This window comes from Lagenorhynchus albirostris, chromosome 13 (genome assembly GCF_949774975.1).
Source record: "Lagenorhynchus albirostris chromosome 13, mLagAlb1.1, whole genome shotgun sequence".
NCBI lineage: Eukaryota > Metazoa > Chordata > Mammalia > Artiodactyla > Delphinidae > Lagenorhynchus > Lagenorhynchus albirostris.
In genome coordinates, this window is record NC_083107.1 from 12,825,817 (window position 1) to 12,843,366 (window position 17,550).

Consider the following 17,550-nt stretch of genomic DNA (forward strand, 5'->3'; position numbering starts at 1 on the left):
GACTTGTGCCCTCTGTATTCAAGTTCACTCCATTTTCACCTCTCAACTCTATTTAGGAGATTTTCTTTTCTCCCAAAACCACCTCCTTTTCCCCCAAAATATATAGAGAAATAGACCCACAGACATAGAAAACAAACTTATAGTTACCAAAGGGAAAGGGGAGGGAAGGATAAATTAGGAGTTTGGGATTAAAATATACACACTACTATATGTAAAATAGTTAACCAGCAAGAACCTATTGTATAGCACAGGGAACAATACTCAGTATCTTGTAATAACCTATAATGGAAAAGAATCTAAAAAAAAGAATAGATACATATATATGTATATATGTATAACTGAATCACTTTGCTGTATACCTGAAACTAACACATGATAAATCAACTATATTTCAATGAAAATTTCTTTAAAAACCCACAGAATATATATATATATATACACACATTCATATGAGGTGATCCTGATTATTCCCATATCTTGTATCTCAACTTTCCGCCTCTGCCCCTCCATTTCTGAGGGATGCTACAGGCACGTGTTTGCTAGTCGTGGCTCTCCACGTCGTCTCCACATGGAGATAAAGTCAAGGACTCCTATCATTTGAAAAATACTTTGATTGATTCTGACAGTTTTCTCTGATCTCCCCAACTTGAGAATCATTGCTTTATCACTTACGTGTATCTATAAAGGACTGTTTTTCCTCATTTTTAATATATTTATATATTTATTTATTTATTTTTGGCTGTGTTGGGTTTTCGTTGCTGTGCGTGGGCTTTCTCTCTAGTTGCAGTGAGCGGGGGCTACTCTTCCTTGCGGTGGATGGGCTTCTCACTGTGGTGGCTCCTCTTGTTGCGGGGCTCAGGCTCTAGGTGTGCAGGCTTCAGTAGTTGTGGCTCGCAGGCTCTAGAGCGCAGGCTCAGTAGATGTGGCGCATGGGCTTAGTTGCTCCGCGGCATGTGGGATCTTCCCGGACCAGGGATCGAACCCATGTCCCCTGCATTGGCAGACGGATTCTTAACCACTGCACTTCCAGGGAAGTCCCTCCTTTTTAAAGTTTTGAGCAGGTGATTATGCTCCCAAACTCAAGTGTTAGGATCATTAGGCGTGGAGGTTAAGAAGTACAGAGCCTGCGGGCATCCTACTCTAGAGACTCAGACTCCACCGAGTGGAGCCAAGGAATCTGCATTTTAACTGGGTCACTCTGCCACAGGACAGGGAAGCACTGGTTGGAAAATTAAGTCAGTCCAGCTTTTCCAATTTCTGCCCTGGCTGGGTGGAACTAGAGTCAGGAGGCAGCCGTAGGGTCAAGGTTGTCATGAACATTGTCATCATCATCATCACCCTCGAAAACCATCTACAGAGCGCTTATTACCTATGAAAGGCAATGACCAACCTCAAAAAGTAGAAGCAAAGCAAAGGGCTCTAGGATAGAAAGGCTGTGGGAACTGGAATTAGAAGAATGAATCTGGGTTCAACTGGAGGTTGGTTAAGAAGAGGTGCAGTAAGTCAGTAAAATACATCTGATGCAAAGATTTTCTACATAATGGAGTCTAGCAAACTGAGGAAGCCACTGATACTGTAAAACCAGCTAATCTCTGTGTGTTTGTCAGACACAGGCTGAATTGAGACCATGGTTACATCCTGACCTGTCAACGCATACATCTGAAGAAGAGAACTGGGTTTTAACTTTATTGACCAATTTGTGGCAAACCATGATAAGGCTTGGAAGCAATGCATTGGGAAAAGCTTGGAGGGTACTAGGACCATGGCTGGTTCACAAAAGAATGGACTCCCTTCCTTCAGGCTGGGTAGCCAAAACTATTCATCTTGTGTACAGTGGGGAATTCTTGGCCACAGAAAATTGGCAAGGAAAACTGGCAAGACGATTCCAGGAGGCAATTAAAATTGTCAGTTGTATTAAGCACAGGTCACTGAAGTCTCAGTCTTTTCAAATTTGTGACGTGTAGGGCAGGGACTACTGCTTCATACTGAAGTTCCACTCCTGTCTTTTCAAGATAGGAGAAGAATTAAGTCTTTCTAGAAGAAAATTCTATCTTCAGGGACATCATATGCATGATTGGGTAAGGATCTGCAAATTAGCATATCTTTAGATAAGTTTTGCTCATTTGAAAGCCTAATTTATCCTTGAAGGACAAGCTTATTTCGGTATTTCCAAACAAGATAAAGTGACCTTGGGGATTATAAACCAGTAGCCTGGGTCCCCTGGGTCCCTTGGTCCTCTGGGTGGGAAACTTCTCCTTGTCTGAAGCTATGTGGGAGGAGAAATTCATGGTTTACCAGGTTTGCCTGGAGCCAGGGTCAGGGTCTGTCATACTCAATAAGTATTTCTTTTCTTTTTTTTTTTTGCGGTACGCTGGCCTCTCACTGTTGTGGCCTCTCCCGTTGCGGAGCAAAGGCTCCGGACGCGCAGGCTCAACGGCCATGGCTCACGGGCCCAGCCGCTCCGCGGCATATGGGATCCTCCCAGACCGGGGCACGAACCCGTGTCCCCTGCATCGGCAGGCAGACTCCCAACCACTGCGCCACCACGGAAGCCCAATAAGTATTTCTTGAATAAATGAACCTGGTTACAAACTCACCTGAAATACTTGCTGAAAGTATTTTGCAGGGATGAAAAAACACTTGACAGGGTTGATAAAAAGGATTTTATAAGCATGATCCAGTGACGGTAGTTAGGGCCCAAGAAATCCCTCCTCTATTCCTTTTTGGATAACATCTTGGATTATGTCTTCACAGATTTATAATGGATCCTAATGATTCCTTCAGACAGCTTCTTGAATCAAACATTTTGGAATAAAAGTTAGCCATACCTATCAAATGGGGCAATTAAATACCATTGTCCATTCCCATGTAAACACACATAAGCTGCAATTCTTCGTGCTGGAAAAAAAAAGTTCAAAAAACAGAATTTGTGTTACTAAAGTAGAACTTTGTCTTAATCTTATTTTTTTTTAAATCGAAGTATAGTTAATTTACAATGTTCCATTTATCTTTTTTTTTACAATGCTGTTCTTATCTTAACTTAAAAATAAACATCATTAAACTGAACATCACTTTCTACTAAACTGATCATTAGTCGTGCTGTTCTTACTGAGGAATTTATTTCCAGGTTTGAATCTTTGTTAATGAAATTAAGGTAACCTTACTGTTACTTGTATCACTATTAATGAAATTAAGTTTACTGTTATTTTTAATTTTTTTGAAATTTAGCATTATTTAAGGAAACAATCTTATCAGCAGTATTAATGAACAAAATTCATAGACATTGTTTACCTTCTATCTATGGCAACGTATATATATATCTCAATCACTTTATATCTATATAGATACATGGATATACACTTAATTTGCAGTAGTGCTATATGGTTTTCCTTCCAAATAATGAAATTTAAAAGTTGAATCAATTAAAAGAAAAATATTAAGGAGTAATTAGCATAATGGGTTAGAATCATGAAGAGGATAACAGAAGGACTGGATTTAGGGGAAACACTGAGTATGGAGCCAGTGTGGAGTGGAGAGCAGGCTGGCCAACAGGATGAGCTGCCTCTCCTAGGATCACATGTGCCACGCTATGGAGTTTACACTTTATCCTAAGAGCCCTGGGAGCCACTAAGGACTTGTAAGTGTCATGACGAGATTTGCTCTTCTACAAAATCATGGTGTAGAGAGAGGATTAGACGTGACAAAAGGAGCCAGCAGGTCGGTTAGGAGGCGACTGCAAAAATCCAGGAGAGGGGGCTTCCCTGGTGGCGCAGTGGTTGAGAGTCCGCCTGCCGACAGGTTCATGTCCCGGTCTGGGAAGATCCCACATGCCGCGAAGCAGCTGGGCCCGTGAGCCATGGCCGCTGAGCCTGCGCGTCCGGAGCCTGTGCTCCGCAATGGGAGAGGCCACAACGGTGAGAGGCCCGCGTACCGCAAAAAAAAAAAAAAAAAAAAAATCCAGGAGAGGGATGATGGTGGCCTAACTCTTGGTGTTGCCAGCAAGACAAAAAGAGTAAAGAGCTATTACGGCATGACTTGGTCGCTGAGGTAGAAGAACCTCTGGTTCTTGGCTTAGACAACTGTATCAATGGCGGGAGGGAGGGCCCATCACAGAGCCGGGGGAAGACAGAAGGAGAAGTGGGTTTTAAGAGGATTATGATGAGCTGCTTAGATATGTATTGGAGGTGACTTGTATGCAAATGAAGAGGAAATATTCAGTAGGAGTTGATGTCTGAGCCAGAAGCTGATGTGATTTGAATGGGAGTTACCAGCACTTAACCTTTCTTTTGAAATGGATAAAATCCTACCTGTGTGAGTTTGCTAGGGCTGCCAAAACAAAGTACCAGCGACTGAGTGGTACAGAAACTTATTTCCTGATAGTTCTGGGGGTTAGAAGTCCAAGATCAATGTGTCAGCAGGGTTGGTCTCCTCTGCGGGCTTCTCGCCTAAGCTTGTAGATGGCCATCTTCTCTCTGTGTCTTCACACTGTCTTCCCTCTGCATGTATGCGTGTGCATGCCTGTGTTCTAATCTCCTCTTCTGATAAAGACCTCAGTCATTTTGGATTAGGGCCCTTCCTAAGACCATAATTCACCTTAATTACCTCTGTAATGACCCTTTCTCCACATAGTCACATTCTGAGGCATAAGGAGTTAGAAAGTCAACATTGTCGTTTGGGAGAATGCAATGCAGCCTATAAATCACATCCTAACTTGTTAAATCAAAAAGAAATTCTGTTGGCTAATGAAACCAGTAAGTTCAAGAGGATGAAGGACGATTCTGAATAAAGGGATTCAAATCTTGACTCCAGGGTGTGTCTTCGTTTCTCTCACTCAGCTCTACGTGATGTCACCTGTATTTTCCCTCATGGTACCAAAGATGGCCATTTCAGGACCACAACCTCTGTACAGGAACCAAGCCCTGTGAAGAAAGGAACTTTTTCCTGATAATCCCAACAGAAAACTTGAAGATGATCTTAAGTGACCTATCTTAAATCACTCACCCACCTCAAACAAACCGTTGGCGTATGGAAAAGTAACTCTGGGCAAGGTCCAGGTTTGAGTCTCTAGACTTTCCCTGCCCACCTGTCAATCCCACATAATCCTCACAAATCGGGAATAATGGAAGAGTGTTTCCTTACAGAGTTGTTAAACAGGCAGTAACAACTATAGCAAACCATGTCCACTACAATGACTAAAGCCACACAAGTGGATGTGGCAGCCCATGAAGAATGTGTGGGAGAGGGACTTCCCTGTTGGCGCAGTGGTTAAGAATCCGCCTGCCAATGCAGGGGACACGGGCTCGAGCCCTGGTTGGGGAAGATCCCACATGCCGCGGAGCAACTAAGCCCGTGCGCCACAACTACTGAGCCTGCGCTCTAGAGCCCGCGAGCCACAACTACTACAGCCTGTGAGCCTAGAGCCCGTGCTCCGCAACAAGAGAAGCCACCGCAAATGAGAAGCCCACACCACAACAAAGAGTAGCCCCTGCTGGCGGCAACTACAGAAAGCCCGTGTGCAGCAACGAAGACCCAACGCAGCCAAAACATAAAAAAAAAAAAGAATGTGTGGGAGGAAAAAAAGAGGGCTGAGGTTAGGAACCCGAGGGAAAAACACAATATTCAAAGGATGAGATGTGAAATAAACAGACATCCTTTAGGAAAATGCAGAAGATAAAGGAAGAAAGGCAGGACAGAGTGTTATCACAGATGCCAACAAAAGAGACAGTTTTAACAAAGAAACCATGATGTGTGAAACCTAGGAGAAAAAAAAAATTAATATCTTTAATCACAAAGAGCTCAGACACATCAATTTTTTAAAAAGAACACAAATAGAAAAATGAGCAAAAGATCAGAGCAGGCAGTTCCCACACACACACAATTAAATTAAAATGATATGTGACTAGGTATTCATTTATCAAGGAAAACAAATGGAAACACTTTTGAGATATCGTTTTGGGCTTTTAAGATTGGCAAAATAAAAAGACTTGAAGACATCCCGCATTAGCAAAGAGGAAGGGAAATAAGCACCCAGGAGGAATTGCTGGTGGTTCAAAGTGGGGCATCTTCTGGGAGAGCAATTTGTCAGAATTAAACATTTAAAGGTACGTACTCTTTACAAAATCAGCTATGAATTTACTATCATAAGTAAAGTAAGCTTTGTTTTTTTTTTGTTGTTTTTTGTTTTTTAGAAAGGAAATAATCCAGAGATCATCTAAAATACGTTAAACTCAAAATATTGCTAACAGGTATGGAGGGAGACCAACCCATTAGAACGGACACAGGCTATAAACCACCCACGCACAACCATACTGGTGGGTCTCCACTGAAAATCCCATGAAGGGGAAAACCAGGAGGACAAAATGAGGTAGACATGTGGACATAGGGGCTGCTTTGGAAAGTCCTCCAAAACATATTAATGAAAGTAGAAGGTGCAGAGCTATGTGAATAGCATGGATTCAGGTTTTAAAGCCATAGCTGTGCAGATAAGTACCTGAAAACATTTTCTGGAGGAAAGCATAAGAAACTGATAGCCAGTGGCTGCCTTTGGTGAGAGGGACCATGTAAAAAGAGGGGGTAGGAGGTGGCAGGGGTGAGATTTCCAATTTCTGTTTTACATCATTTAATGCTTTTTTATTTATTCAAGTGACAAATGATAATTGAGCAGGCCCCAATGTCAGGCACTGAACTAGGCACACGGGAAATACTAGAGGAGGGAAATAGAGCGCAGGGCTTCCAGCCTGCGTTCCTCAGCTAGACTGCCCGGCTGTGAATCGGCTTTGAATCCTGGCTGCACATGTAGAAGTTGGGAGACCCCAGTTTAATGACTTAACCTCTCTCTCTCTGCTGCTTCATGTGTAGAATGAGGACGAACAGTTCTTATTTCACAGAATTGCTATAAGAAGTAAATGAGATAGCACATGTTAGGTGCTTAGCACCGTGCCAGGCATTTAGTACATGTTCCTTAATTGTAAGTGCTCAGAAAAAAAGTGAGCCACGAGAGACACAGTCCCCGGCCTCAGAGAACACCCAGTACAGTGGGTGGCTGACCTGCAGAGGAGGAGTTGGTTATTGGAAACGAGGGTCCAGAGAGTTGGATGAAACGTGCAAGCAGATGCCGGAGCCATCCAGCAAGACAGGAGGGCTTGAGGGCCTTCTTGCCCTGAGGAGGAAGGAGTTGGGGGAAACGGAGCCTCAGGACACCATGGGAAGATCCCAGGAGAGCCAGAATGCATTCAATGCAGGGAGACATCCTACAAGAGTGGAAGACACTCTGGGAGCTGGGTCTGGAGCAGAAGGAAGGGTCTGAGAAGTCAGCTGAGGAAGCTCCAGAATGGGGCTAATCAGCTAGAACCGGAGGCCAGGGAGCATTCCAGAGGATTGGGGAGGGGAGAGTGAGGCCACAGAAAGAGGTGCAAGGCTCAAGCAGGGGAGTGAGGTATTAATAACTTTGTTCAAAGGAATTGTTGGATCACCCTTGTTTGGGCTGATAATTTTTTCTTTATTTTTCTGTATTAAGTACCTGGAACTTCTGTGGTATCCTTGAGGCTTCAGCCTACAAGAATCCTAAGGATACATCCTTTTTGCTACACGTCCTGTGCCTAATGTTGGCAGTGGGAAGAAGGCCATGAGCCTTGGGGGTCAGCTGGCTTGTGGCCCAGTGATCCCTGGGCTATGCCCTTGCTTCTGAGCCTCCCTGGGTTTGATTTTTGCCCCTCACTCTGTATTTGCAGCTCATTCCAGTCTTCCCTGACTCCCAGGTGGCTGAGTAGGAGAACCGGCAGGGCTACTTGGCCAATGGCAACATGAAGGGCTTACAAGGGAACCGTATTCTTTGCACAGAAGACAAATGCTGGACTTCTCTTGTGGCACAGTGGTTAAAAATCCGCCTGCCAATGCAAGGGACACAGGTTCGATCCCTGGTCTGGAAAGCTCCCATATGCCGCGGAGCAACTGAGCCCGTGCCCCACAGCTACTGAGCCTGTGCTTTGGAGCCGCGAGCCACAACTACTGAGCCCGTGTGCCACAGCTACGGGAGCCCGCGCACCTAGAGCCCGTGCTCCACAACAAAAGAAGCCACCGCAATGAGAAGCCCACGCACCGCAATGAAGAGCAGCCCCCACTCGCCGCAACTAGAGAAAGCCCACGTGCAGCAACGAAAATCCAATGCAGACAAAAATAAAGAAAAAGAAATGATCCAGTTCAAATACTGTTAAAAAAAAAAGAAGAAGAAGACAAATGCTAAATTGGTGGAAAACCTGCTCTCCTAGGGAAAAGAGTTGCCTCAGTTTCCCACCAGCACTTAACATTCAGTAAGTAGAGCCCTAAAAGTTTGTTAAAGGAGCAAACGGACAGCACCTCTGGGTTCTGCTTTAAGCTGCAAGTCGCAGCCTTTGAGGTAGGGGCTGGGAGTGGACAGAGGCTCTTCAGTGTGCCCCGCACTAATGACACTACCAGCTCCAAAAGGAGAACCAATTAAGTGGTCAGAAGTTGAAAAAGTAAGGAATGAGATATTGGGCCCAGCTCCCGTTGACGCAAGATCTTTTCTTCCATAATCCATCCCATCTTCACCAAAACAATAAGTGCACTGATTAATCTTACATATTTTAGCCTACGTGATAGAGTTATTCTCACCTCATTTTTCCAAAAACTGTATTCTCCGATTACAATTTGAGTTTTCTTGCTTTCTTTTCTCACCTCTTCTTGTTCCTTTTTCATCTCCACTTGCACCCAGAGTTTGGTTTTTACCTTACTCTGATTTCCTGTTTCATAAAGGCCAAACCGTCTTACATCTATTGAAGACAAAAAAGCAGATATTTTCTGAAATGTTCTTTCCATCACTCTAGTAAATGATTTTCAGAGTTGGACTTTTTCTGCACATCTGAGTAATGCTTCTATTCCTTTTTGCTATAGAAATTTTCCCCAGGTCCCAACATTCCATTTTGTGTGTTTGGTTTGTGTGTGTGTGTGTGTGTGTGTGTGTGTGTGTGTGTGTGTTTGTGTTTACTCATCCTTGAATGGGCTTATTTATATTCCAACATGGCATTTGTAAGTAGTCATTCCTTAATTCAACAGGTACGAATTTTTCAAAAATTGATATTTGTCCTCTGGTGGGCAAGGTGTTTCAAAAACAGAATTACATATAAGGATTCAACTTCAAAGGGCCTCTGATTTATGAGAAGAGGTAAGATAGGTATAATAACTATAGTGCAAGGTAGAAAGCCAGGTGGGGGACATGGGTAGAGTTCATAATTTCTGCTTGTGGCCTTTTTCATAGATGATACAAAGTAAACAATGATGCTGAAATTGGGAAGGACTGACTCTGTTCACAGTTCAATGTTGTTCTAAGTCACAGCCATTAGGAATTTTTTTTTTTAAGTTTTTTTTTTATTTTATTTTTTTTAAAGAAGATGTTGGGGATAGGAATTTATTAATTAATTGATTTATTTTTGCTATGTTGGGTCTTCGTTTCTGTGTGAGGGCTTTCTCTAGTTGTGGCAAGCGGGGGCCACTCTTCATCGCGGTGCGCGGGCCTCTCACTATCGCGGCCTCTCTTGCTGCGGAGCACAAGCTCCAGACGCGCAGGCTCAGTAGTTGTGGCTCACGGGCCTAGTTGCTCCGTGGCATGTGGGATCCTCCCAGACCAGGGCTTGAACCTGTGTCCCCTGCATTAGCAGGCAGATTCTCAACCACTGTGCCACCAGGGAAGCCCACAGCCATTAGGAATTAAGACCACTGAGGCTATTTCCAATTTATATTACCTTTTTCTTCCTCGGTAAATATGGAAAAATACTAGCAAACACTAATGTGCCAAGGTTTCTATGATGCTATCAATCAATGAGTGTAAGGAATTTGACATTCTGTTACAGTGTTTGTTACAAAATAACTACATTCCATCATAAATCACTGTTGTCACTCAAAGAAGCCTCAAGGATATTACCAAATGTCAGTGGAAAATAAATGAGATGTTTTCTTTGGGTTGAATAATTTCTCAAAATGTTTTATTTTCCAGTGATGAAAACATGTAACAGTGGCATAGATACATTAATCAATGGCCTCGATTATATTCTTTTGTGAAAAGGGAATTTGACAAAACGTTATTACAGGAAACTTACATTTTAAGCAGAGTTTTTTTTTAAATTTTTATTTATTTATTTTTGGCTGCTTTGGATCTTCGTTGCGCGGGCTTTCTCTAGTTGCGGCGAGTGGGGGCTACTCTTCAATGCAGTGCACAGGCTTCTCACTGCCGCGGCTTCTCTTGTTGCGGAGCACGAGCTCTAGGTGCACAGGCTTCAGTAGTTGTGGTGTGCGAGCTTCAGTAGTTGTGGCACGCGGACTCCGTAGTTGTGGTTTGCGGGTTCTGGAGCGCAGGCTCGGTATTTGTGGCGCATGGGCTTAGTTGCTCCACAGCATGTGGGATCTTCCCGGAACAGGGCTCGAACCCGTGTCCCCTGCACTGGCAGGCGGATTCTTAACCACTGTGCCACCAGGGAAGTCCCTAAGCATAGTTTTTAACTTTTTTCCCCCTAAGTATAGTTTTTATCTTTTTTTTCCCTAAGTGCATCAACTGCTTTTTAAATTTAATTTTTTTTAAAAACGGAGATTTAAAATACTATTTTAACTTTGAATTAAAAACTCAGATTATGACCAATGATAGTTTTAAGCTTATCTAATTAATATGTGATTTAAAAATAGATAGAAAAGAGTATAACTTCCAAACCCCTAGAGGGGGTGTCCACCTCACAGATCCCTATCTGGATAAATGCTGTAACAAAGGCAAGGAGACGCTAGGTGGCTCCATGATTTTTAAATAAAATTAAAGTCCGCAAAAGACTTTAGTTAAGTTCCTTGCATAGTCAGGGAAGAAAATATCTCTACTGGGCTGAACCTTTAACCCAAACAAGAAACAATAATCTTCAATCATGGTCTCTCACTCAGGATAATTTGGAGTATAGGGTTAAGAGTTAAACTAAAAGAAAACAAAACAAAACAAAAACAAACCTTCAGGACTGCAAAGTATATATGGGTAAGCAATTTGCTAAAAAATAAGGAAGGCATTATATTATATTCTTAAGGACATCAATTACTAAGGGGGAGATGGTTTCAAATTTTTCCTAATTTATTGCCATCTAGTTTGCCAGCTCTTCTTGTGGACTTTCTCTTTTTAGTTTAAATTTTAAATTTACGAAAAATTATTAAATTGGGGCATTATAACTTATTAAAAATTGTTTTCCTTCCTTATAGCTGTCACCCTTATTAACATCGCAAGAGAAATAGCAAAACAAAACAGCTTCGTTTGGGTTATTTGGGAAGGAAAACAAAAGCACGGTGCTTATCTAAACTAGGAAACCTAACTCAAAATACGACTAAGGCAAACACTATTCCATTCTATATCATCTGCAAGGAGATTGAAAGAAATTGCGTGACAAGAATTCCTTTCCGGTTTCACAAAAGACGAGAAAAATGTTACATCTGAAGTGTGACTTGCATTTTAGGAACCAAAATTTGCTCGTTAAATGTTTTCTGGATTTCATTTTTTACGAAGTGAGGTAGCAGAAGACGATCATTTTCCTGAAGGTATATAACTAACTCTGTCCTGAAAATAAATGCGGGGTGGTGGAGGGGAGGGGTTTCCGAATTATTAAATATTCTGAACTGTCAGTCTGCAATTGGCTAATAGAAAAAAATCTTTTCCCCCACCCTCTCCCTTAAACGAGAATCTCAGACCGGTCACTTCTTAAGAACATATTTAGGAATCGTTTTAATTGTAAAAGAAACAGCTTTCTTATCGTTGTTCGGGGCCAGTAAGTAACGATCGCGTGGCACGTGGGGTCCACACAGTACTTCACTGGTTTTGTTTGTTTTTCCAGGCAGGAGCCGCATTTGAAAACTTACAAAAGTAGAGGGCAAGTCTTCTACCGTAATTCGTGAAGACCGTTTTTGTAAATGAGCGCTTCTTGCACAGTTTAAATTACAGTTGGCTTTAAAATGCTAATTCCGAACCCCCCATTTCAATGTCTTTGAAAACGTTCACCCTTCTGTTTTGAAAGACAACAAATCACACCAAAAGACTGCGCAAACGTGACCTAAATGAACATGTTTCCCGAATGTGAACGAACCTATCGTTATGTTTAGAGACGTGGTTAGAGAAATTAAAAACCGATTTCAGTCCCTCCCTTCAAAGAATTCCCCAGGAGAAGGGATATCTTTCGTATACCCCAAAGACTTGTAAATCACGTCTATTATTTTCGACTGTGAGCCGATCGGTCGAGACCGGACGTGAATCCGGCAACTCGATGACAAAAGGTATTGCTCCAGGTCGAAATACCAAAGGGGGCTAGGCAGGTGGCCTGAGCGGCCACCCAGAGTTAACTTACAGACTTTTTAGAAAACAGTAGTACCGTCTCGGGTGATCTCTTTGTTTTGATAGTCGTTATTTTATTTCGTTATTGTGCTGAGGACACGGTGGTTAGGAACGGGGAGCGCCTCGCTCGAATCCTGCAGGCGCCAGCCTCCCCCGGTTCCCCTGGCCCCCGGGGCTCCCCTGGCCCGGCGAGGAGGGGCTGCAGGGGCGGGGCGGGGCGGGGCGCGGCGGGCGGCGCGAGGTTTCCGCGCGCTCGGCCGGGACGCGCGGGCAGATGGGGCGTGGCGGGGGCGTGGAGAGCCGCGGCCCGCGGGCCGCCGCCCAGCCCCGGGACCTGCCCGGGAGGAGTCGCGCCGCCGACGGTTATAAGAAGCCGGCCTGTCGGCGCTCCGCGCGCACCCTCCCCCGCCCAGAACACCGGTCGCCCGGCCAGGGCCGAGGCGGGGCCGCAGGGTTGGCCCCCAAAGGGATGCTCTCGCCCGAGCGGCGAGATCAGCCCCGCTCGCCCCTCGCCGCCGCCGCCGCGCCGCACCCGCCGACGGTCGCCGACATGGCTCTCTACTGCGGCGACAACTTCGGCGTGTACTCGCAGCCCGGCCTGTCCCCGGGCGCCGCCGCCCCGGGCGCCCCCCCGGCTGCCCGGGCGCCCTACGGTCTGGCCGACTATGCCGCGCCGCCGGCCGCAGCCGCCAACCCCTACCTGTGGCTCAACGGGCCGGCCGTGGGCGGTCCCCCTGCCGCCGCCGCGTACCTGGGCGCCCCGCCGCCGCCGCCGCCGCCGCCGCCGCCGCCCCCCGGGGGCGCGCCCGGGCCCTTCCTGCAGCCGCCGACCGCCGCCGGCACCTTCGCCTGCGCGCAGCGGCCCTTCGCGCAGCCCGCGGCCGCAGCGCCCGCCTCGCCCGCCGGGCCCGCGGCGCCCGGGGAGCTGAGCTGGCTGTCCATGGCCAACCGCGAGGACCTGATGAAGATGGTGCGGCCGCCCTACTCGTACTCGGCGCTCATCGCCATGGCCATCCAGAGCGCGCCCGAGCGCAAGCTCACGCTCAGCCATATCTACCAGTTCGTGGCCGACAGCTTCCCCTTCTACCAGCGCAGCAAGGCCGGCTGGCAGAACTCCATCCGCCACAACCTGTCGCTCAACGACTGCTTCAAGAAGGTACCACGCGACGAGGACGACCCAGGTGAGGGCGGACAGGTGCTTCCTGGCCGGTCCCTTACCCCCTACCCCCACCCCCACCCCCAACTCACACACGCGCAGAGACTGGCCAGTTAGGGTTAAAGGTAAAGAACCTGAATCCTCAAGCAGAGAGCCGCCCCTGGGTGATGTTCCTCAGGCCGTTGGAAGGGCCGGTCGAGTTGCAGGGAGGTGGATTAGGAATAAGAACACGGGTGGGCTCTCAGATAAGGGATGGCTGTAAAGATTCAGATGAGCTGAGAATCCCATTACATCTCACGAGAGAGGTGGGGAGAGACCGGGAGTTGGAACACGCTGTCCGTAGATGTCCTTCCTCCTGTCTCGGGTTCCAGAGAGACTCACTGTGCCCTTCGTGGGACACGTACTGTCCCTACCTTAAGACATGATTCGAGGATGGTGGCACGGGCATCGCGAGACGGGGGTCGAGGGATCAGGGACCTTGAGCTGGGTCCTGCAGATTGTGGTTTGGGAACCTTATGTATTTAGAAATGTAAAAATGAAAACCCCAAGTGTGCTTCGTTCGGATCTAACCCCGGGGGTGAGGAGGGCTGGGTTACCGTGGCGCGTTAGTGGTTTCCCTCTTAACCTGAGGAGTGAGGTGGAGAAAAGCTCAAAAATGAGAGAAACAGAATCTTACCTGAGGTTTTCAGAAGGAGCCCAGGACTAGGGGTGTGAGGGGAGAGTCGTGATAGGAAAAAGGGAAGAGAAAACTGTTTCAGTTGCCCTCTACAGAGATCCAGGATTTTGTGTAAATTTTGTGAATGCCCTGGAGTATTTGTACCTAAAGTCATTCTCGAGCAGTGCTTTCCACTTGAAATACAGTACAACCCACACGTGGCTGTGAATTGTCTTGTAGCCACGTGAAAAAAGTGAAAAGAAGCTGGTGAAAACGTTTTTTAATTTCATTTCGACATAGAACAAATATAAAAAATTATCAGTGAGCTACTTTCCATTATTCTTTTGGTACTAAGTCTTCAAACTCCTATGTGTGTGTTTGACACCACATCTCACTTGGGACTAGCCGCTTCTCAAGTGCTTAGCAGCTACGTTTGGCTAGTGGTTACTGTACTGGACAGAGCATGCAGTTCTAGAAGATACATCTTCCAGATCTGGCTTCTCAGTCACCTGAGATGATCATGTCAATTGTCATGTATACTCCTCGACTTTCTAAAAAGGTCGAGGACCTCTAGCCAGTGTCTTATCAAAGCTTTTGGTACCAGGAACTTCCCTGGAGGGCCAGTGGTTAAGACTCCGAGCTTCCACTGCAGGGGCACAGGTTTGATCCCTGATCCAGGGAACTCAGATCCAGCATGCCACGCGGCATGGCCCCCCCCCAAAAAAAAAAGAAAAAGAAAAAAGCTTTTGGTACCAAGGTGACACAGTATAAATATCCTGATAGATGCAGGTATTGTTATTTAGATGGTAGATATGTGAATAAGTTTTTTTCCTGCAACTACTTGCAGAAAATGTGTAGGTGGAAGTAATGGATATGGGGGAGTGTGTGCTAGTAGTTAAGAATGCTGAGTCTAGAGCCAGCCTGCTTAAATCCTGGCCCTACCTACCGTTGCTAACTGGAAAGACGGCAGGTTGCTAACCAATCTGCACCTCAGTTTCCCCATCTGAAAAATGGAGGACATAATACTGCCTGTCTCCAAAGATCTGTGAGGAGTAACTGAAGTTATCCATGCAGAGAATTCACTACAGGATAAGCGCTTTACAGTATTTGCAAATGCCAAAGATTCTTTTTACCAGAAGTGAAAAAAGCTGTTGGGAGATAAAATCCTCCAAGACGATAGATCTTTTTTACTTCCATTGTGCTCAAAAGGGAGGGAAATTTTCTAAGCAGAAGACTAGCATTGCATGCATTAAATGGGGCCCTGATCTCTGAGACTGGCCTGGTGGAGGAAGAGCTTGGAAGAGATGCAGGGGTGCCTCCTGCCCTAGGCAAGGAAGGGGTGTGGAGCCTCCTTGTACTCCAAATATATCCATCCAAGGCATTGTTCAACCAGTCAGTTCCCCAGTTTTAACCTGATTTTGTTCGGCAAGGCAGAGGGTTGGGTGTTGGAGGTTGCCTTTTTCCAGTGGAGTATTTTTTTGGGGGCAAGTATTGCTCCCTTTCAGCAAGTGATAACAGATACTGTTTCTTCACTCACTCACTGTGGTGTGGCTACTTTGCGGAGATCTATCATTTAACCCTCACAGCCAACCTGTGAGGTGTACTGTTCTTATCCCTATCTCCACAGATAAATGAGGCTCAGTTAGTGCCATCTCCCACAAAAGGATGCATTTAAACAGCAGAGTGGTTTGAGCATCTCTGTCGGAGTTTCACGAGAGCCTGCCCACCAGCCCCCTATCACATGCGAAGCTGAGTACCTGAGCCTGAACCGCATCCTCCCCTAACTCAGCTTTCTTTCTCATGTCCGTAGGGAAAGGTAATTACTGGACCCTGGATCCGAACTGTGAGAAAATGTTTGACAACGGGAACTTCCGTCGGAAGCGAAAGCGCCGCTCGGAAGCCAGCAGCACCCCTACGGTGGCCGTGGGGACCTCGAAAACAGAAGAAGGGCTCTCCCCGGGACTGGGGTCTGGAGTGGGTGGGAAGCCGGAAGGAGACAGCTCCCCGGCGTTGCTGAGGCCCTCTCAGTCCCCAGAGCCTCCCGAGGGCACCAAGAGTACCGCCTCCTCCCCAGGAGGGTCCGTGCTCTCCTCCACCCCTTGTCTGAACAGCTTCTTCAGCAGCCTCGGCACGCTAAGTGTTAACAGCAGTGGGAGCACCCAGCGAGTGCTCCCCGGCGGCCGCCCCCTAGGGATCCAGGGGACCCAGGTGCCCTCAGGCGGCACGTTCCCCCCCAGCTCCGTCCCGGAGGCCTCGCCAGACACCTTGCAGCTGAGTCACAGCACCAGCAATGGCAGCAGCCAGAGGTCTTCCTACTACAGCCCCTTCCCTGCCAGCACCAGCGGGGGACCAAGCAGCCCCTTCAGCACCCCTTTCTACAACTTCAGCATGGTCAACAGCCTCATCTACCCCCGGGAGGGCTCCGAGGTATAGACCCCCCGCTTCCCAGGCTTGACTATGGACACCTGAAATCTTGTGGAAAATGCAGATTCCAAGGCAGTAGGTCTGGGGCAAGAACCGAGACTCCGCATTTCTCCGAAGCTCCCGGCTGAGCTTGCGGTCCACTGACCGCACTTGGAGTAGCGTGGATGCAGTAGGTAACTGTTTCTACAACCCGGCAAACTTTGACAGGTTTCTCTGGAGAGAAATCCAGCTCACTCTGTTCTGGGATCATACCCGTGAGCCCTGAGAGGGCATGGACCACGTGTGTTTGTTCATCACTGTATGTCAGGGTCACAAGCTCAAATGGGTCCAGGGACCGGCTACAAAAACAAGTGAATTAAGTTATTGGGTCGGAAAAAGATAACAGTTGGCACTGGAAGCAGTTGGGAGCGTTTGGGACCTTCGAGCTGAAGGCTGCTGTGGGCAGCTGGTTATCTCCTGCTTGACAGCATTCTGATTTTTCTAGAAAAGTCAGAGACCTGGATTTTTTTTTTAATTTTTTTTTTAATGAATTTATTTATTTTTATTTTTGACTGCGTTGGGTCTTCATTGCTTCACGCAGGCTTTCTCTAGTTGTGGCGAGCAGGGGCTACTCTTCGTTACGGTGCGTGGGCTTCTCATTGCAGTGGTTTCTCTTGTTGCGGAGCACGGGCTCTAGGTGCGCGGGCTTCAGTAGTTGTGGCTCGCGGGCTCAGTAGTTGCAGCTCGTGGGCACTAGAGCACAGGCTCGGTAGTTGTGGAGCACGGGCTTAGTTGCTCCGTGGCATGTGGGATCCTCCCGGACCAGGGCCTGAACCTGCGTCCCCTGCATTGGCAGGCAGATTCCCAGCCACTGCGTCACCAGGGAAGCCCAGAGACCTGGATTTTTATAGGAAACCTCCATTTGTCTTCTTTGTGGCTACTGAGAGTTTTTCGAATACTGTGCTAGGAAGCGCC

General features: G+C 46.7%; 1 protein-coding gene across 1 annotated transcript; it reads left to right on the plus strand.

The window, feature by feature from the left end:
• Positions 1–12,830: 12,830 nt before the first annotated feature.
• FOXI3 (forkhead box I3) lies at positions 12,831–16,605 on the plus strand. The gene is made up of 2 exons (XM_060169583.1): positions 12,831–13,542; positions 15,983–16,605. Exons 1-2 carry the CDS (start codon positions 12,831–12,833, stop codon positions 16,603–16,605), a joined length of 1,335 nt encoding a protein of 444 aa, XP_060025566.1.
• Positions 16,606–17,550: the final 945 nt, after the last annotated feature.